The sequence below is a fragment of the Lygodium microphyllum genome, unplaced genomic scaffold, assembly GCF_053477565.2.
Source record: "Lygodium microphyllum isolate KBCC unplaced genomic scaffold, Lygodium_microphyllum_v1.1.10 scaffold_464, whole genome shotgun sequence".
NCBI classification, from domain to species: Eukaryota; Viridiplantae; Streptophyta; class Polypodiopsida; order Schizaeales; family Lygodiaceae; genus Lygodium; species Lygodium microphyllum.
This window is the reverse complement of record NW_028229918.1, coordinates 23,579-45,480: the sequence shown is the minus strand read 5'-3', so window position 1 is coordinate 45,480 and position 21,902 is coordinate 23,579. Positions and strand designations below refer to the sequence as shown.

Here is a 21,902-nt window from a genome sequence, read left to right as displayed (position 1 = left end):
AGGCCTCATACTGACATTCAAAGAGCGACAAAAATGTTCATAAAAACATTTTTCCCCCTCGTCACAAAAAAAACGTTTATATTAGAGATGCCATAGAATAGTCGCTATTATCGTCGCTATATGCGTTGCTATTTACATCGCAATCAGCGTCCCATATGCAATGCATATAGTGGCGATTTGTGACACAAGTAGTGACAATTACAGGGGAAAAAAAAAATGTGGCAGGGCAACAAGCTACCCTTCCACAAATAGCACTATTTGCTTTATTTGGGCCATACAAAAAGAGTTACAATAAAGTGTACAATGCTTGTCTCCTTGAAGGAAAAGTATACTTGAATCCATAAGACTGATACATAAAATAAATACAAGATCACGTAATGAAAGCAACTGTACAATCATGGAAAGATACAAAGGATGATAATAAGATACTGCATAGAAAATGTCTACATAAATCACATGACCAAAAAAGAAGAGGATGTGTGCTCCACGAATCCAAGGGCGAGCAATAGATCCTCGCCATCCGAAAGTTTGTTCCGCTCTGTAAAGGAGCATCGAATGAACTCTGCAAAAAAAGAAACAACTACACATCAATTCACTATACAATAATGCATTTTAATTAAAATTAGTAACCACTGACAAGAAAGATGAGTGACTTACTGGGCCGCTACGTCCATACAATCAGTTGATCAATGTAGTGAGATCGCGTCTCTTTGCATATCAAGTCTCTAGGCCAGTGGGATAGCAGTTTGTAATAGTGATGTAAAGAAAAAAAATACAATTGTTAGAAATACGATTGTTAATACAAGGGTGCAAAAAAATAAGCAAGCAGAACAAAAGAAAAACTTACAAAGTCCTCCAAATAATTCCTGTGGCCGCCACTCCCAAGATGATGGACCACTCCTGCCTTCAGTCATGCCCTCACCGCTTGCGCTGCTATCTCCAACGCCCTAGAGAATCTGTAGCCTCCTTCCTGAGTTGGTGCATGTCATCTATGTCTAGCCACTCAAGCTTTGAGGCCCCACTCTTAAGTGCCTTGCATACACCCAATTGTCTTTGTGTGATATGTACACACGCATGTACTCCATTATCCAGCCTGTGGAAAACCTATCTGTTTGGCGAGTACCAAAAACTCCTCATGCAAGGATAATACTATGTATTCCTTGCTCCCCTTCCATATGTTCTTCTAATGATCCAAGACATTGTGCCGAAAAACTTGTTGCCATAACTCTCTCATATGAGCCATCACCCTTCTCCCCTCATCATTCATGATGATGTCATATGTCTTATCATCTACAAGGTATCCATACCCCTATGGGGTATGCCTAAGATGTGTCCTCTCCCACTTGCGACCACGCTCCTGGGCATATCGAGGAGACCGTTGTACATCTAGTATACCTATGGGGGTAGTATCTCTCGGAGTATCACCCATAGGGGTGCCACCTGCTGCAGACATCTGAGAAAAAGCTAGAGTGACTCGAGTAGACATCCCCACAAGTGTAACAAAACCCATAGGTGACACAACATGATGAGAAATAGACACTATGTCAGTACCTTCATAACAACCACCTGAGCCACACTCTCTTGAATCTGCATGAGAGCGAGGAGTACCACCTGTATCTTGAGCCAACTGCGGGCTCATTGTGTCCACGTCTCTACACCATCCCCCAGAACCACTCCCTCCATTCGGCCCAAGTCTAGAGCATCGACCTCGTCTACTGGAAACTAAAGCATTAGAGCGCACTGAAGTAGATCTAATAGAACGACATGATATGGTGTTTGAGAGAGCTCCTAGTTTGCCACATCTCTGAATCGAGTCATCTGATCTGGAGACATATGTGTGAAGATCTCTTGTAGCTCCTCATTGCTCATCCCTTTGACTCATCATGCGGATCCAAATATCCACAAAGGTCACCTACACATACAAAAATTGATGTTATCATAATCAATATAAATCAAGCAAAGCACGATAATGTAAATATTTAAAAAATGATTTTACTTAAAACACATATATTATGCACCCTTATAAGCGATTCCTCAATGAATTGAGTAGGTGGATACTCCAAGTATGAAGTACCCTATGGTCCCATGTCAATCTCCTTACACAACTCCATATACACTAGAAGCTCGATAGACAGGTCACCACAAAAAAATGAATCGACCTCGTTCTCAAAGAATTCTTGGACTCCTGTATTTCCATCATTGTTGCCTGATTGTGGCTTCTCTACATGCTCCAAGCTTTCGGTAGCCTCTACCGCTTTCAATATCAACCCCTCTATTTTCATATTATCCTCATCTATGCTGGGAACATTGCTTTGATAATATACTATCGCACTTCGGGGAGCTGAAGGTACAACATACCACCATCGATGTTTTTGGGGGTTTGGATAGAAAATTACCAGTTCAAAATCACATACAAGAGAGATTTAAATTTTGTGACATGTACCATGTCGTAATAAAATTTAAAAAAACATGAGTTTATGCACATGTTCACAATGGGCTGCGGCAATACAAATGTGTCACGTAAATCCGTCCATCTTTTTTTGGAATCTATTTCAAGAAATCCTGATGGACCTCATCAAACTATTACCCCAGCTCCTTCAAGTACCACTATGAACCATTGCACATCAAATAGGATCATGGAGAAGCTATGGTAATCCATCATAATAATACTTTGCAAGTTCCCAAAATACTCCATCTCATCTATAAGGATGTTTGGATCCATTGCTCATCGTCAGCTCTCTTGCTCAAACTTTGCCATGATATCACAATTTGTTGTGGAGTGCATTTTGTCGATATGCTCCAAGCGGAAATGACGTCTATGTGACCATACCGCATTGTATATTTTGTAATCAATTAGTTGTCGCATATAAAATCTAGATACAAAAAATCCTAAATGTGTTAGTGCATACGACTTTCATGGTTTTCATGAAGCGCTCCAAGAAGAACATCCATCATGTATGGATAGGTCCAGCAATCTCCACTTCATCTACAAGATGCACTAGAAGGTGGGATTGTATCGTGAGCATGCTGGTGGGCAAACACTTCTCAAAGAGATAGACCGTCTCCACTATTCCCTACCTTGTGGATTCAATAGAGGATGTCTTCATGTGCTTCTTTGAGATCCATTGCACTAAATTTGACAACATGTAAATTGCCCCGTATATTTTTGGAGTAAGGCATCTTGGGATCGCGATTGGTAGTACAAACTATGACAAATGAAGAAGTATTATAAACAATGACTACACTCCAAATAGCAAAAAAAACATGCCACTTACAATCCATTCATAGTACAAACTTGACATATCTTATGCTAATCATGGGATTTTATCCCTGATAATTGGTCATCTTTAGAAAATGCAGACTTGAGAGAACGCATCATACCCATCAGAGGGCAGATAGACTTGATAATTTGCTTCACAAGGTGCTCTTCTTTAGTGGACAAAACCCAAGGAGTGTGAGGTAGCTGCAAGCGACCATCAGCACTCAACTGTGGCCACAAAGTGCCTCCATCTTGCCTATCTTCTTCAAATCCATTCGTGCCCCTACAGTGTCTCTCTTTCGTGTGACGTGGTCCCATAGTAAGCTGCCCACATTCTTAAAAATATGCATGGGATCCAACAAGTGGTTGATTTGTAAGTGGGTCGTCTAATACGGCAACTCGTAGATAGGCCTTGATTGAGATAACTATAGAGTAGACCATAATTGTACTAGTGCAAGAAACAACACAAGCAAGCAACATATGTATGAAGATAGTTTCAAATTGAATCTTTGCCATCTATTGCAAAATTGTAACAAAGGTTCTCTATTGTTCCATATTTAGACTTGTTTTCAATGGACTTTTATTACAATGGAAATAACAAATAAGGAGGTCCATATCATTGGTGTGGATAGAATGATAGAGGGAGTTCTTACAGATCTTGCATTAGAGAATCTTACCTTCCATATTGTTGTACGAAGAGGTGGAGTAGCGGTGAAAAGTGCAAAGGGAAGAGCTAAAGACACAAGATCGCATCCCACTCAAATGGGTATACTAGAGCGGTTCTGGAGCACTGAGATGGTAAGGTTGATTGTGTTGTATTCTTATGATGTGAAAGCATTTAAACCTACTTTCTCTTTGCAATATCAATAACAATGTTTTGTATTGTGCAAAGGAGGAAAGCACTATATAGCATGAACTTGTAATGCTAGTGGATGTGGTACTTACACCTATAGGTAAACAAACATGACTCTTGAATTTTATGTGTCATGATCTTATGAAGTGAAAGGATTTTAACCTACTTCCTTTTCCCAATATCAATAACAATGTTTTGTATTGTGCAAAAGAGGAAAGAACTATAAAGCATGAACCTATAAGAATGCTAGTGGATGTGGTACTTACACATATAGGTAAGCAAACGTGACTCGTGAATGTTATGTATCATTATCATATGAAGTGAAAGATTTTGAGCCTTCTTCCTCTATACAATAGCAATAGCAATGTTTTGTCATATGCAAGAAAGGAAAGCATGTAAGAATGTGAACCTGCAATAGCAAAGGATGTGGCACCTACACATATAGGTAAAGAAACATGACTCATAAATGTTATATTCATTGTCATATTATGTGAAATATTTTGAGCCTTCTTCCCCTTTACAATTTCAATAAGAATGTTTTTACCTTTAGTAGAGGAGGAAACAACTCAAGAGTATAAACCTACAATGGTAGAGGATGTGGCACTTACATATACAAGTAAACAAACATGACTTGTGAATTTTATGTGTAGTAATGTTCAAAAAGGGAAATATATAGCTAATACTCAGCTCTATTTGCAAAGGGACATACATTCATGTGGAAGCCCCCTCACAAGACATTGTATTTCACACATCTGCAATGCAAAGGTAGAGTGGTGTACTGTACTTTGCAACTTGTCCAAGACAAGAAATGATTTAAGAAGTAATTAGCCAAGTGAGGTATTCTCATGATTGGTGGAGGCACTAGAGGAGATCAACCAATATAGAATGGTCGAGGTTGATGAAGAAAACACAAACACTCCATGTAATATCATGGTGGTTCGTGCCATGCATGGATAGGGGATCAAATTCCATCATGGAACTCCCACACTCAGGTAGAGTCAATGGACTCCATGCATTTAATTGAACACATGCTCAAGGATATAGGGATGTTAATTTTCATTACCATAGCATCCTCCATGGTGGAACTCATTGATTCAATAGGTTATGGAGGACGGGCATTGACCAATAGAGTTAGGAGAGAGGTATTGGGTATTGCACATTGGACAAATTTTTCATAGCAATATGTCTATTTGTATCATTGGAGGTAGAGAGGTGGAAAGTTTAAAGTTCTTGTGTATATGATGTGTATTTGGTGGAGCAATACAAGAAAGTCCCTCCACCAAGTGATTCGTGACAAAACTGGCATCCTATACAATAGTTGTTATGACAAGCACATTAGCATTTGCATGAGCATGCTACAACATGTTTACACTAAGTCAATTTTATGTAGGGGTCTAAATATAAATTTTGACTTCATTCTAAACATGCTGCATGATGTAACAAAAACACCAATGTTTTCTACCTTTGCATATATTTTTTCTAATCATAAACATGTTGGTGTAGTATGCATACAAATTGGCACCAATGTGTTACTATACTAATGCGTATTCATTCATAATCGTATACCTATTGGTATAGGATGCATGCAAACTAGCATGAAGGTGTTACTAAGATGCCCGTCCTCCATAACCTATTGAATCATAGGTTATTGGTAATGAATTTATAGGTTATTGGTTAGCATAGGAACGACTAGCATAGATTCAATGCACCAATCATAGGTTATTGGTTAGGAACGACTAGCACCAATGCATTTATAGGTCTAAAAATAGGTTATTGGTATAGGATGTGGCACCAATGCATGCAAACTAGCACCAAGGCATTACTAATATCTAACATTATTTTTATTTTTAAATATTTTTTATTTATGTGTTTATTAATTTAAAAATATTATTGTTGCTTATTGTATGCCAATAGATTTGATAATGCTATTTAGATTTTGAAGCTCGAAATGATGTATTATAATATATTTAGTTCTTTCATGTGAATAAATTCTAAACGAGGAGCTCCAATATATATGGAGGTGGTATATCTTTTATACAAAAGATTCTTTGAGTCTTTAGTACAAAGGATTATTGATGACATAGTGATTAAGATATTATATAAATTTTACATCTATATTAACTGTAGAAAATATTTTTTTGAATAATACGGGTGTCTCAATGAAAGCTACCCTCAAAGACCTGCCCCAAAGAGCCATTAGAATCCATTGTTACTCGCAATACCTCCCATCCAAACCATTATCTCTTCAAATTTTGCATACTCAAGATTGAAGCCCTTCATGCTACTACCTCACCTACCTCACACTAACATGTCATGCTAGAGGGGTTCACTATATATAAACCCTCACTATCACATGCATTCAAGGCCTATGTTGAAAATCCTTGTCTATGACATTTTCATGAATAAAATATACCCTTTTTCTATTCAAGCTATGAGTTCTATATGTAAAAAATTCATTAAAAATGGAAAATTGACAACCCTTCTATTGAGTCCACATGGTGGACTTACATCTTTATGACTAATCCCCCCCCCCCCCCCCCAAAGGTGCCAGTGCCAAGCAATGAGCACACATTTAGAGAGGGACTAATATATGAATCCCAAATAGAGAAGGTTGCAAAATTTGCTATTATAAATTTTTAGAAAAATTACTATAAAAGTCAAAGTTAGAGGTTGATCAAAGCATTCTAACATTTGTCAAAGGAGTTAAAGGAGACAAGTTAGTGGGCCAAGGAGGGAACCAAGGCCAATTACACATAAATGGAGTGTTAGACATCTAGATTGGATACTAAAGATACACCACAAGCATTGAAATTTTTCATGTGCAAGGAATTTAAATGTAAAAGCTAATCATAATTTAAACTCGCTATTATATATTTTAATAAAAGTGACAGCTAAGCTCACTCCTATGCAAATTTTAAAATATCCTTGACTTTTCATATTTATTGTGTACCCATATATGCACAACAATCCATAAGAGTAAAATGAAGATATTAGCAAGTCCATCTTTCAATAGACTTATCGATATATGAAAGGAAATGATTGTGCATGGGAATGAGGCCAAAGGTTGTGGGCTCCTAACTAGAAATCCATATGTATATAATGTGTAAAATGAATAGAGCTTTTTATTATTGTGTGTGTAATTTTCAAGTTCAAGCTTTCTTTTCTTTCTTCTTACTTCTACCATAGCTTGAGAGAGAGAGAGAGAGAGAGAGAGAGAGAGAGAGAGAGAGAGAGAGAGAGAGAGAGAGAGAGAGAGAGAGAGAGAGAGAGAGAGAGAGAGAGAGAGAGAGAGAGAGAGAGAGAGAGAGAGAGAGAGAGAGAGAGAGAGAGAGAGAGGTCCTTATACGAGGTTAATTGACTTGGAATCTTTTTCGTCGAGAGGGTTTTCAAGGATATCAACCCCATATCTAGGGGGATTGGAGGCCCCTACTAAGGTGGATTTTCATTATAGCACTCACAAACCTCCTCCAATATTATTTCTTGCATAGTATATTAATGTGCGGTAGCTCCTACATAAAGTGCTAAAGGAGAGCCCCCCAAGTTTCCTGAAAAAGATTGGCAAAAAACTAGTCATTTCAAATGGGTATGTCAATGAACCAAGGGCTTCTCACTAGATGAGTGCACACATTTAATGGGAAGCTTGGGATGTTGTTCTTACCCACTCCATTTGTGTATAGAGTGACATACACTAGCATGTAGACATGGAGTTTCTTCATTAAGTTGTGAGAACTAGTAAGTAGGAGGGGACTAAGGGCTTGATAGCTTGAGATTTAGATAGTGATTTCTTGGGAGTGGCTTGATCCTCCCCCTCCCCCAACCTCGACCCCAATAACAAAAATCCTATGTAGCTTCGTTTTTGTTGGGAAACCTAATTCTTACCAATGGGTGTATTGATGTAGGTAGCAAGCATGACCATTGGGTCCCCAAGACACTAGCCATACAAGAATGTTATATGATAGCCTTGGATAAAAGGGCAATAGGGTCTAGCTTTCCTCCATCTCCATGAGTGGAGGATCTATGCCATTGGGTTGCATGCAAAGTCATGGAAGCTAGGTTGGCACCTTTCTTGGTCAGACATCCATGATTACCAACTATAGGTGTCAAAAGGTTGAGCCTTGGATTTGAAATAAGATCCATAGGAGTGGTACTAGCTGGCATCTATTTTTCATGCCTTCAATGCCTCAACTATGACTATGTGGCATGAATTGGCTGACATATATTGATGTAGAGTGACATAGGCTAAGAATAAAGCATCATCAATCCCTTCAAATGTACTTTGGGGATATTCCTATGGGATAGTTAGTGGTCAAGGAGGATTTCATACTTCCTATGGTTGGTGGCATATGGGGTCTAGCAATAGGTGGCTAGTTGGTCTAGGTGTAGCAAAGTGGGGTGTGCCAATATTTCCATAATGTAGAGCCCATCCTTAAGTTTTTTAATGAGGGATATTTTTTGCTAATATCAATTATGAAGCCTAGATGCACCAACATGATCTTTATCATTGAGGCCAATTCATACATGCAGTAATTGGATTGGATACCCTACCTAGCCAACATGTACTAGACCCCTCAATATTAGAATAAGAGGTGTGGGATCTCATTGGAAGCCTTATATGTAGCACATTTGGAAGGCCCACTATTCCAATTATCATCTAAGAGAAAGAGCTTCTTTGTATATGCCACCTTGACAAAGATTTGGTTATCCATCATCCATTCCCTACCAAGATGGTAGAAGTAGCTCTAGGGTTACTCTTGCCATTGAGAGCTTCAACAAAATTATCCACCTATACCATAGCTTGTTTGTCCCCTTCACTATCCCAATAGTTCTTGAATCCATATGATGTGTTTTGGATTTATGGCTCTAGCTATGAGCACTTGTACTTTGTTGTTTGAATTAACCACACTTAAGTTTGTGAAGAAAAAGCACATTGATGTCGATGTTGGTATGGTAATTAGGATGAAATATATGGTTTGCTTGTGTGTAAGGAAACACTAATTTAGTATTTTGAAATTATTTATCCCTATTAAAAGAAAATTTAGGCTATCTATGTCAAAAATCAGAAGACCTTGTCTGTTGACTTGGATGGAGCTGATAACTCACAATTTTCGCACTAGCTTGTGGAAAAGACAAATACAACATGGATAAACATGATGTGCCACAAGATTATTCATCAAAAGCCTAGATCGATGCAAAGTATTGAGCTTTCTTACCCTAACTACTAGAGTATCTTCCCATATATTAGAATCTCTAACTTTGGAATTTACATGCTCAGATGGAAGTGTACTCAAACCAAGCACAATTAGCTTTACTTACCAAATGCTGACAAAAATTTTGGGTAGTGCCTTAAGTAATATGTTCAATCATATTATTTTGCACCATATTGTGCTAGATTATCATCCATTAGTGTTTTCGTTTGGTTGATTTTACTCTTTACTAGCTTTTTGATCAATTATTGATTTCTAATTCACCTACTTGGTACTTTTATCTATAAAAGCATGTGAAATCTACGGTTGAATCAATTATACATAGCCTAATCATGTTGTAACCACTTCCTTCCATGATTTCCATGTGTAAGAAGAATGCAACCATCTTCTTCAATAATGGGAGTAGAAAAGAAATGTAAATGTAATAATGAGACACAATGAGGAACATATTGTTTTTTTGAAAATGTAGAGAGAACGTGCGTTGGACTAAGAAAACTAACCATTTTCAATCATCACAACACATGAAGAGTTGAGTTAATCACATACATGTTGAAACTCTTCCAATTTCTAAGTTATAATTAGTAATGTTCTTATAGAAATTTGGCAAGTACCAAATTACAAAACTATTATGAGTTTTTATGCACCGTTTTACATTTACGTGACCCAATAAAACTCAAATAGTTCACCATAAGTAGCTAAACCATAAGTACATAAGTGTGATAAAGCTAAGTCTTGAGAGTTTTACTAGCCTTTGAAGTTAATAGAGTGAGGGCCATAGTGCAAGTCGAATGTTGCTTGCTATTAGCAACTAGAAAGTGCTCATAGATTGATACTATATAATAGATAGTATGTGTCCTTAAGGATGCCCATTTGATGTGCTAGCTTGTTGCATTATATTTGATCGCCTTAGAAAGATAAAGGAGACTCCAGAGGAGGTAGAACTTCCAAAGATAAGGATTCTTGGGGTGATGGTGCTGTGAATTCTAACTTTGATATGGAAGCAAGCAAACCCTGTCCATCTAGCATCATTCTTCTAGATGATGGATTTTTTTGAGCCTTGCATGTTTGAGATAGGTCAACACCTATATAGAACAATCAAAATTTCCATGTTAAATACTTACTTATATGTAAACTAGATATAATAAGAATAGTTTTGAGAGATCTCTTCGTAATGAAAGATAGATAAGCAAAATGTTATGAGAGATCTCTTTGTAATGAAAGATGCATAAGCAAAACTAACATTCAATCTTAAATATATTATCATATCACCATAGTAAATTGATCGATTGATCACCTTCTCCAGCAGCAAGTTTGGTGTAGAGATCAACAAGGTTAGGGCAATTGTGTTGGCATTTGTTGGAGCAAAGACCTTTAAGAGATTTACTCTCAATGAGTTTATCAGAAGACAAACCAATAGACATCCTCTCAAGACCACATGATGCCACGCATTCATTGGTCTCAATCCATTCAGTGAAATTGGATGCTTCCACTGAAGAGGCCTACCAATAAGCAAGCATGAATTTGAAACATTTTGAGTTGTGGTGTCTCATATTTGATATATAGAGGAATAAAGGAAAGATACTCATGAGACTCCACACGAAAAATTGATTGACATTCGAACATTGTTGCGCGCATCAATTTGCGACGTTGTTTAATATTTTATGGACGCTTTACTTTGGTAAAATAAAAGTAAATTGCATTCATTGATTTTGGAATAAAGTGGTAGAGATGCACATTATTATGCAAGAGCATAAATGTATATACCCAAGCATAGGCCACAGACGTGTGTATGTGGAGCATATTATAGGTATATATGTGCATGGAAAGGTATGCATGCATATGTGTACATGCAATGTTTGCATGCATGGGTGCGTTACTAGACTATCATGACGCACAATGCAAGGACACAATAGACTAACATGAAGCCCTATCTACATGAGCTTGAGAGAGAGAGAGAGAGAGAGGCCCGGCCGGAGGGGGGGGGGGCATTTTATACTTGGCATTGAAGCAGGGATTGTCCTTGGGTGAGGACCAGCTTCTCGAGCACGCAGCGCGCTCCACTGGAAGAGACAGCGTATGCGCACAGATCGATGGGAAGGTCCTCGCAATCGAGCTTCCCTGTAGTTAATTATTCATTACATCATTTCAGAATAAACAGTTCATCGACATTAATCGATCATAATACAATTCATCGCATCGCCGTTAGCTGGCCTTCGGCAATCACCAGAACAGTTGTAGGCTAATCTGATCTCATTATAACAACAGGTATGCGGTAAAGTAGAATCATCATTAATCGATATGCGTTTGATTAATTATTCTTGAGCATTAATGAAATAATCGTTACTTGCCCGAGACAGATATTGATGAGATCATGAGGAAGGTGGCGGAGAGAAGCAGCACGAGATCAAGGCACTTGATTAACGAGCCAGCGGCCATTATGGTTTGAATGAAGGGCTAATTAGGTTAATCAATCCTTTGCAGCTGATGATTATGAAGGAAGGATTAAGCGCTAGCTGCGCGAGAGAGAGAGAGAGAGAGAGAGGCGTGGAAGCTCAGCTAGTGCAACTGGGAAGCGTCTCTTATTTATAAGGGTGCCCTTACATACAGACACCGCCCCCCCCGAAGGCCTTCCTCGGATCCTCCGACTATTACCACGTGCGTGTAAAGAGGGCCACCACCGCCCTGTTGCTTGACCAGCAACATTCGGTGAATAAACTTTAAATGGGATCCAGCGTGTCTTCAAGACGCCTTGAAAACCGATGTAGTCTCTGCCAACTGTCATCAAGGCAAAACACCAGTTAACTTGACACAACCAACACCAACAAACGGCGACCACTCAAGGAAAAGTAATGCTACAGAGTGATGGAAGACTTCTTTTCCAAAACAAAGAATTCCAAAGCGGCATAAAGAACAAAGTAGCACAATGTGCAACTTAACACGAGCACTATATGATAGTAGAACGACAAGCGTAGCATAATCCTAGAAGTACAAGACCACTGACTAGGATCTCTCATGTTCAAGCCTTGACTTATAGGTGCTCTCTAAGAAACGTTATGTTCCTTAGTTTAGACATGAGTGTTTCAACAAGGCTTCCCCCAACATTTGGTACAATGTTGCCATGTCATTCCTTCCGATGTGTAATGACTTATTTGGCAAAGCAACATTCTTTTGGCCATCCTTCAAGTCCTCTCATGCAAGACATGCTTTAGACTCAAGTCAAGGTTTACTCATGATCAAAGACTTTAAGTAAGCTAATCTTGACATTAAAAAAGGACTAGCTGAGCGAAGCCCGTTTGACTAAATAAAAGCTAGTGGCTAATCATGTCTAGTTGTCTAACTTGTATTTTATCAATATTAAGGCTCACAAAGCATGGCTACAAAAAATATCCATTGTTGCATAATGGCAAATTAAGACCATGATAATGTTGACAAGGAGAAAAGACAAATAAACTTCTCAATTGTGCTTGCTTTCTCATGAATCTTAAGTGGTACTTAAGTGATGTGTCATGCTTCTTTTGACAAATGCAAAATCTAACAATTTCTCATGCTTAGTTATTTGTCTGAAGCACCAATCCTCATGAAAAGATGCTTCGAAAGAAAAATCTACCCTCATTATTACATACCACATATTACTAGTCAAATGCATGATCACACATCTTAATATGAGCTAATGTATATAAGAAAATTATGTTTGTTTTAGTATTTATAAACAACATCTCAAAAAGATTGGGTTGTTCTCAAAAATATTGATGTATAAGCTACATGGTTTATGTTTTTGAAGTGAAACAAGGACATGCCATTAGCTTATGATTATTGAGGATGAACTATGGAGTATTTCTTGTTTAGTAAACAACAACTTTGGCAAGTTTGCATTTTGGAAGGAACTAAGATTTTGCAATGTTGATTTATTAGTAAAATTTGTACTCCAAAAGATATAAAAAATGTGATGCACTAAAAAACTCAATGCATTATATGTTATGATCTAGTTTATATCTATGATATCATGTTTTATTACACATCATATTTATATCTATGACATCATGTTTTATTACACATCATATTTATATCTATGACATCATGTTTTATTACACATCATTACCCATACTACTATAGTTTGTAAATACATGATGACACAAGAGTGGAACTTGTACCAAAAGTAGGCATATAAAATTGCAATTTGATGATACAAATTTTGGGAGCACTGCACCACAAAATTCCAACAAAGAAACCCAACCAAGTCACAAGCTACAAAGAGGATTTTAAGATATCAGCTATGTTGACAAAGAATGGTTGATACATCTCTACTAGAAAGCTTGGGTCGCCATGCATGAATGTGTCTACTTTTTCATGCAGTCCCAAAACCCTCGTGAATACAAAGTATAGATATTTGCAAGCTAGATAAGGCTTACCACCATAAAACCACATATTCAAGATTTTGGAAATTTTCATGAAGTTTGGAAATTCCTAATGTGATTAATATTTGGACACATGGTTTAATCTTATCCCCTTACTTGAAAGTGAAATTTATCCTAGATACTATATAAGCAATCCCCCCAAGTCCCACTCTCAAATATGGGGTTAAGATTTAGCCACTTGGTCAAATCTTTACTCCTTATTTAAAAGTGGAACTTGGGAGATTCATAAATTCTCTAATATAGTATATTTATAACCTTTCAATTGGCTAATATGAAACACAATATAGAATTCGAGTGTTTAGGGAATTGTAACTCCTATGCATTGTGTTTTATATGCGCCACATATAGCTTGCTATTATCTGTGGCTACATGGAAAACAACATGTTTGAGATCCTCAATGGTAACTTCATTCACAAGCCTTGCAATGATATTTCTTGCACTTGTAACTCTTTTGGCTACCTCTCATGAAACCTCATGCATCTAGTTTTTTGTGGACCTTGATGGCATATGGGGTTGGAGGAATTGATGGGCCTACTACTATAGGCATGGTGATGCCTACCTCGAGGGGTTCACTATATATATATCCTCTACATCTATCACGTGTGTTCAAGGCCTGTTTATACATGTCATTATTTGTGAAATTTTCTTGAATAAAACAGAACCATTTTCTATTTAATCTATAAGTAACCTACATATTACACCCTTCTATATGTAAAAACTGTATAAAATTTTTATTTTAAAAATACCTTACTTTGAACCTACGTTGTCGTGCCGCTACACACACACCGTGTAAAAAAATCTAAAGTGTGGCTTCCTTTTAGATTTAGAGAGCCAATGCCACTTTAGGCATTAGTGTTAGTGTCCATGGTTCAAAATATTAGTTTTTTTGGACAAAATTTTAGCCAATTTTTGATATTCTAGATATTATCTCTTGTAAAAATCCATAAAACTATAGATAACTTCTAGATTAGGATGACATGTAAAAGAAAGCATGTAGCTTTCAGCTAATTTGAGAGGATTTTATGTAAAAAGAGAGATTGACGAAATTGTGTGACGCATGATTGTTGTTTTCAGGTAGTGAACAGCACTCCGAAGGGGAAGATGAAGAAGAAGTGATCTGGCAGCATTCTGGCCAGGTGTGCCGGTATTTTACCCCCCTTTCGGAGCGAATGGAAGCATCAGATTGGCGATCTGAGTAGCATAGAGGAAGGTATTATTTTATACACGTTTTTGTCTATTAGAGCTATATCTTTTCATAATGCTAAAAGAAACTGACAAGCTTTATATCTATTAGTATTCTTCTTCATTTTCTATTTCTTTTAAATTTGGGAGTATTCTTCTACGTCTTCAATTTTTTCGAATCCCTTCTCTTCTGTCTACTCCTCTCCCTAAATCTACCTTCACCCTGCTGTCTCTTATCTTCAAGAACTTGGCTTGAAACCTTCAACCCTTCTCTTATCTCTATCATCTCCGAAGTCTAAGCTCTTGCACCCCCATACATTCTTCTCTTGCCAAACCCTTGTGGTGACCTTTAACCCTACGCGCTGTGACAACGTGATGCACACATATATTCATGAGTGGCCTCCCCGAGAGGTGCCTACTTCATTGGCCACATAGCCTACTCTTCTTATGATTGAATCTAATCTAAATTGTGCATTCAACAAGCTATATATATGTTCATGTGTAGTTTTTGTTACTTCCAAACAATAGGGATTCCTCGAGTGTACACTGTATTCTTATCCACATAACTAGTATAAACAACATCATCTCGACAAAATCAAATCATCTATGCCTTCAAGACACCCTTCCTTGGGTATCTTTTAGAGAAGAAGCTAAAAGCCATGACACCGTGTGAGCAATTTTGCAATAATCTTCAGCTTTGGTCTTGCCTCAAATCAGTTACATACACTTTACTCTGCAATCTAGCAAGCTCTTGCCTATTGCCACCATCAAAGATCAATTGATGCTATGCTCCACAACAATGAATTGATCTATTAGTGGAGTTTACACTTCCTTTTTTGGTACTATTGTGTGGTGCAAAGTTTCTCCATCTTGAGAGCCTCCACATGCAATGTTGTCCATTGGACATAACCTAGTTCCTCCACCCCATCAAATGTAGCCTTTCAAGGATGATCTCTTCGTTATTGTTCCTTGATCTCCATGACAAACGTAGGCTTATGAGAGGGTGTTCATGTTGTATCCGTTGACTTCCTCTTCTTGCATTGCATTGTTTCCTTGTTCCCTTGTAGATTTGTCAGCTCCTCAAATATGGAAGTCCTTGCTAGTGCTCCATGCACCATGTATACAACTTGTAGTGGTCTTGTGACATTCTTCATTGCAATGCACTAAAAAAGTGCTTTCAACATGCATCATAGAATGAGATCTTTTTCTTGAATCAATCCCTAACAAGCCATGAACCATGCATGCTCTTTAAGATATTTAACCTTCCTTGAAACGTGCAAGTATCAAGGATTGTAATGAATTGATCATTAATTATATGCAAAAATTGCAAGGAATGAAATTTCATCATGTGTTGAGAGCCATTACAACATACATGAGGCTTTCCCAATGTCTATCATCCCACCAAGTAAGCTAACAATCCATGGAGCAAATATCAATCTCTTGCATGTTGCCTTACAACCACCACTTTCTTATGAATGCTACTTATGTCATAGCATTATCTTTTGTTTATGCTAGCCTCCATTTCTCACATAGATAGAGAGGTGCTCCTCTTGCTTATCTTTCTTCACAAACTTCTTGGTATGTTGGTGTAGGTTTTGCTTCCAATGAAACACACACGATCTCTCTCTCCCATCTATCACGATGATATGGGCACATTGAAGACAATCCTAATGATTAATCAATTCACCCCTTGCCTCAGCTCTACCATAAACCCTTAAAATTTGGCATGCAAATAACCACATTACTGCATCATAGAGTTTAGAATAGTTGAAATTTATGTAGATTCAAAATTCTACATTCAATAACACATGAGGGTACCTAGCCTTCATTAGTCAAAGCATTGGCATTAGTAGTTGTATTATTGAGGATCAAGGAGGGTGTCACCACATTTGAGGATCCTATTGCATCAATGGGTTTGCATAGAGGTATGACGTAAAGGGAGTGAAAGGTTAGATATTAAGAGAAATGGTATTTGATTATGTATGCCTAGCCATGAAGGGTCTTACCTTAATTAGATTTCCTTCACTTATCGACTTCAAGCCCTTCGCCTTCACTTTCTTCACCTTTGCTCACTTGTTATTCCCTATATACATCTATACATATAGCTCTATTTCTTTCCCTCTCTTACTTGCGCTTGCTCATATTGATAGGCTCTTGGCTCCTCACCTTTTTGTTCTCTTCTTCTAACCATAAGGTCTATTTATCAATATAGAAAAAAAAAAAGGGAGGGGGAGAGGCCATGGGATGCTTACTGACCTCATGGTATTTTGAGATGTAAAATGGAGGATTTGAGAAGGGGAATTTTGTTATCATCATTTGGAGAATGAGAGATGTCAATTGGTGGCAATGGGGAGAGAGAGAGACCTCTTGTTGTCATCACTAGGAAGGGGGGAGGTAGATTTTATTTTCCACTCTTTATGAAGGGGGCCAGGTGTGGATAGTTTGAGAAAGGAGGGTATTTTTGTAACTTTTTAAAAAAAAGTTAATTAAGTATGGAGGATAGTTGGTATATTGCCCATACAATGTCTAGAAAGGATTCATACAAATGTTTTCTTGGCACGAAGCATTGTAGGCAAAATCTACCAAAGGTAGGTACTCAATTTGCTTCTTTGATTAACGAATAGTCTAGCGATGTCAAATGCCTTGAAGGTGGTTTTGGTAAGAATGGCATCTACTACCTTTGTTAGCAAATCCACAACCACTAAAATGGAATCATATCTTTTTTTTACAATGGGAAGATTGACTATAAAATCCATACTAATACATTCTAAGGGATGCCAAGTGAATGTAGCTCTCCTCGTAGTTTTATTATTTTAGCTTTAACTCACTCGAAACTCAAACATTGAGTCGCATACCTCAATACATAAGCTTTCATTCCTAGCCAACTGTAAATCTTCCTTACATCATTCACTATTTTTGCATAGCCAAGATGTCCAACTACTACAGGACTATCATGCGGTTTCCATAATTCAAGATCCCAATCATTGGGCACACACAATATATTCTCATAACACAAAAACTCTACTTCTATGCTACTAATAGACTGGGCACAAAAAATCTATGCTGATAATACAAAAACTCTCCTTCTATGTGATAATTTTTGTATTTGGCATTCCCCTTTAGAGTTTCTCCTCCTATTTGTACATTCCTCTTTACATCAAGGTAGTTTGGATCATTAGGGATTTTGACAAGTATTGCATCTAGAATAGGATTTCTAGACATGGAACTTAAATTTGCAAAAAATCCTCTACTTATGGGTTTTCCCAAGAGGAAGGAGTTTAGAGAAATTTTTTGGTAGAGAGCATCAGCTACCACATTATCCTTCCTAGGGTGAAATTTCATTTCAAATCAAATTCTTGAAGAAATTCAGTGCATCTTCTCTTCCTCATATTGAGATCTAGTTGGGTGAAAACCCACTTGAGACTTTTATGATCAATCATAAGCATAAGTTTTCTTCTAAGTAAATAATGACGTGGGAGCTATAGTGTGCAAATGATTGTCAAAATCTCTAGATCATGCATGGCATAATTCTTCTCATAAGGTTTGAGCTTGCAAGAAGATTATGCTATCGGGTGTCCTTCTTAGGTAAGATTGTACCCAAGTGCCACTATACTAGCATCAATATTGACCTCAAATTCCTTTTAGAAGTCTAGTAACTTGAGAATTGGAGCAGTAGTGAGGCATTTCTTTAGCTTGTCAAAACTTTTTTATTATTGTGTCATCCATATGATCCTTGCTAATTTCTTGACCAGCCTAGTGAGAGGTACAACTATGAAAGCATAATCCTTATGAAGATTTTGTACCAATTTGTAAGACCTAGAAATACGCAGATTCCTTTGATGTTTTGGGGTGGGGAGCAATCTTGGATATCTTTGACCTTAATAGGACCAACTAATATGCAATCTTTTGAGATGGTAAAACCCAAATACTGAGTGTCCTTTTCAAGAATGCACATTTGGATTTCTTAGCACAAAGAGTTCATTTTCTCAAAGAGTCTACGGTATAGTCTAAAAATATACTAAACTAACCTATTGAAAGTAGCAAGAGTATTGGTTAGTCCAAAGGACATTACAGTGAATTTGTAATGGCAATATCTAGATCTAGATTTGATAATACCCAAATCTTAAGTCAATCTTTGAAAAGATCACAACGCCTTCACTTGCTATTTTCAATTCCACAAAAGAGAAGGAGAGTAAGTTCCCTCTCAAATAGCTCAAGTGGAGCTCCAAGAGGAACACCAAGAAAAAGGGGATTCTACTGCAAGAAAATCTATCTTGTAACATCAACAAGCTTTTATTTCATTCTTTTGATGAGCAAAACAAGGAAAACAACAATTCTTAATGTAGCATCATAGTAGATATCTTCCACGGATTTGATAGAATCAACCATAATCTTCAACAACTTCATAGAATCCATCAATAGAACAAGGCACATAAAAGAATACATCATTTTGAATGGAAATCAATCACATAGTATTCATCTTCAATGTCTTCATAGTTTTCTCTGTCAATCTCTCATAGAAAGATACATTGCTTTGATAGGATTGGCTATCTCTGACTCTCTCTCTCTCTCTCTCTCTCTATCAATAGTACATCATCTCCTCACTACAATACTCAATAATGGTACTTAATAATCCTTCTTAGGTCGTGGATGCACCTCCCAAGAGGTATGGGAGGTATGAAAGGGCACCAGAGCCACTACAGTGTCTCTTCATAGCTCACTACTGTTATTGTCACTCCAATCTTCTCTTTAGTCTTCAACAGCTACTTCTTCCATTTGTTTTAGCTCTTTTGAACTTAGATTCATCCTTTCCAAAAGTTAGAAATCTTTCCCAAAGTTACACATACATTCCACAGAATACTTGCACAAGATCTACAAAACAAAACAGAACAGGAACAGAGCAGAGACAAAGCCTCTATAGAAGGTTTATAGAGGGTTATAAAAGGTCATCAAAGAACAACAGATCCTCATAACTCATACTAAAACCATTCCAAACTATAAAAAACTATTCAATAAGGTTTCAAAATATTTCAACCTTCATCAATCATCAATCCATGCTTCATACAAAAGAAAACTAGAACAAAACAGAAGCTATAAAAAAGGTATTAGAACCAATCAGAACCTCAATAGAACCTATCAGAACATCACAGAGCTTCATATTTCCACTAAGAATCATCATGAGCTTCTAAAACATAATCAATATCATCCAAAACACTCTCAAACACTTCCAAAACAATCAATTATCACTTAAAATCCATAAAAAATCAACCATTCAGACCTCAAAAATAGCAACCCTCCCACAAACATAATCAGCCACAAAGCGGGGGAGAAATCACACAAAATCTATGTGTATGGCTCTGCCATTAATCTCAAAACTAAAATGAAACCATAAATCTATTTTTTAATAATGAACCAATTTGTCATCTTCATCCATAGCTTCAATCATTATGCAAGAACAAAAGGGAAAAGAGGAATTTCTGCACAAAAGACAGAGGAGAGAGGAGAGAGAACAAATTTTTGCACCACCAAAAAGAAGAATATGCAATTAAAGAAGAGAGAGGGAAGGGAAAGAGGTACATAACCACTCGTGCACTTCACCCCACCTCTTTCCCAAAAAAGCACACCCCTTCATATTTTATTATTTCTTTGAATTTTTTTGATACATTTGATATTATAAGGCCTTTGGCCTTTAATTTTGAGTATTCCTACCCTTTACAAATTCATGCACGTAACACTTTTATGTATACCATTTATTTATGATGAATGTGGATGTGGATGTGGATGTGGATGTGACCCCCTCATATCTCTATCACTTTTTGGTGATTTTGTAACAACTGAGTATTATTGTCTTGACAAAAGAATGAGAATATGATGCATGCTTGGATTCTTTTGTGCCTTGTTTTTATGCTTCTTTGAGTGTCATCATATTCCTCCCACACTGAAATGTGAAGCGTCCTCGTGAACCTTGTCAAAGAAGAACCACTGACTAACACAAAAAATTTCCAAAATTGTTAGTAAAACAACTTCGATTACGAGGCCTAGCCATGGTAAGGTATGGAACTCCAAATCCATGACCTCCAGAGTAAGGGAACTCCTGCCTCCATCACACTCCCACAGTGAAAAACTTTACTAGTCTTCAAAGGATAGGGTTTTGTCGTTGACAAGGGATCACAAGCACAACTTTCTCCATCCCAATAGAGGAAAGAAAGACGACTTCATCACTTAGCTCAAAAACACTTAAGGGAATTGGGTTTGGTTTTTCATTTGAGCCTTTGCAAAAGTGCTTTCATTTTAAATGTTACGAATAGATTGTGAGGGGTTTTAAGCATTAGCATTTCATTTGAAGATTGATTTTGCTGTGCTTTTAAAAGGGATTTGTTTTAAAGGATATATTTATTGTCAAAATGGTGGGGCTTTATTTAAAATTACTCTCTCCTATGGATATATGTGTGAGGGGAGAGAAACAAAATGTGGATTACCATCCTAGGGAGGATAGAACTAAGAATTATAGAATTAGCAAAGATGAGGATGGAAGGGTAGATGGTGGTAATGCTAGAAGTGAAGGTTAGAGCTACTCATTATTTTATTTCACTTGTCACTCACAGAAAGAAAAAAGAACATGTTTTTTTAAAACATGATCTATTATGTTAATTAAATCGATAAGAATCCCTATCTTCCCTATATTGTGGCCATCATGGTTGTCAAAGCCACGCCGTAATGCTATAGATCTTGAGAAGGATGAGGAGAAATGTAGGGACCGCTGAGGCATTCTTGAAGAGGAAGGAGGCACCAACAATAATCCTCTCCCTTTCTGTTTAACACTAGGAAACACATCTCTCCCTCTCTCACTTGCTCTCTATGGGGAAATTTTCGTTCTTGTTCTTCAACATCTTCGTCTATTTCTTCTTGGATGGGTCTGAAAGGGTGTGGGTTCAATAGACGCTCATCCCTGATGAGGGTAGTTGAAAAATGGGGGGAAACAAAAAATG

General features: G+C 37.3%; 1 protein-coding gene across 1 annotated transcript; it reads right to left on the bottom strand.

Moving 5' to 3' along the window:
- Window positions 1-9,962: 9,962 nt before the first annotated feature.
- LOC148008068 (uncharacterized) lies at window positions 9,963-11,855 on the bottom strand. The gene is made up of 4 exons (XM_087674508.1): window positions 11,665-11,855; window positions 11,313-11,434; window positions 10,611-10,815; window positions 9,963-10,398 (listed from the first exon to the last, which is right to left on the bottom strand). Exons 1-4 carry the CDS (start codon window positions 11,750-11,752, stop codon window positions 10,223-10,225), a joined length of 591 nt encoding a protein of 196 aa, XP_087530634.1. The 5' UTR covers window positions 11,753-11,855; the 3' UTR covers window positions 9,963-10,222.
- Between the last annotated feature and the right edge of the window lie 10,047 nt (window positions 11,856-21,902).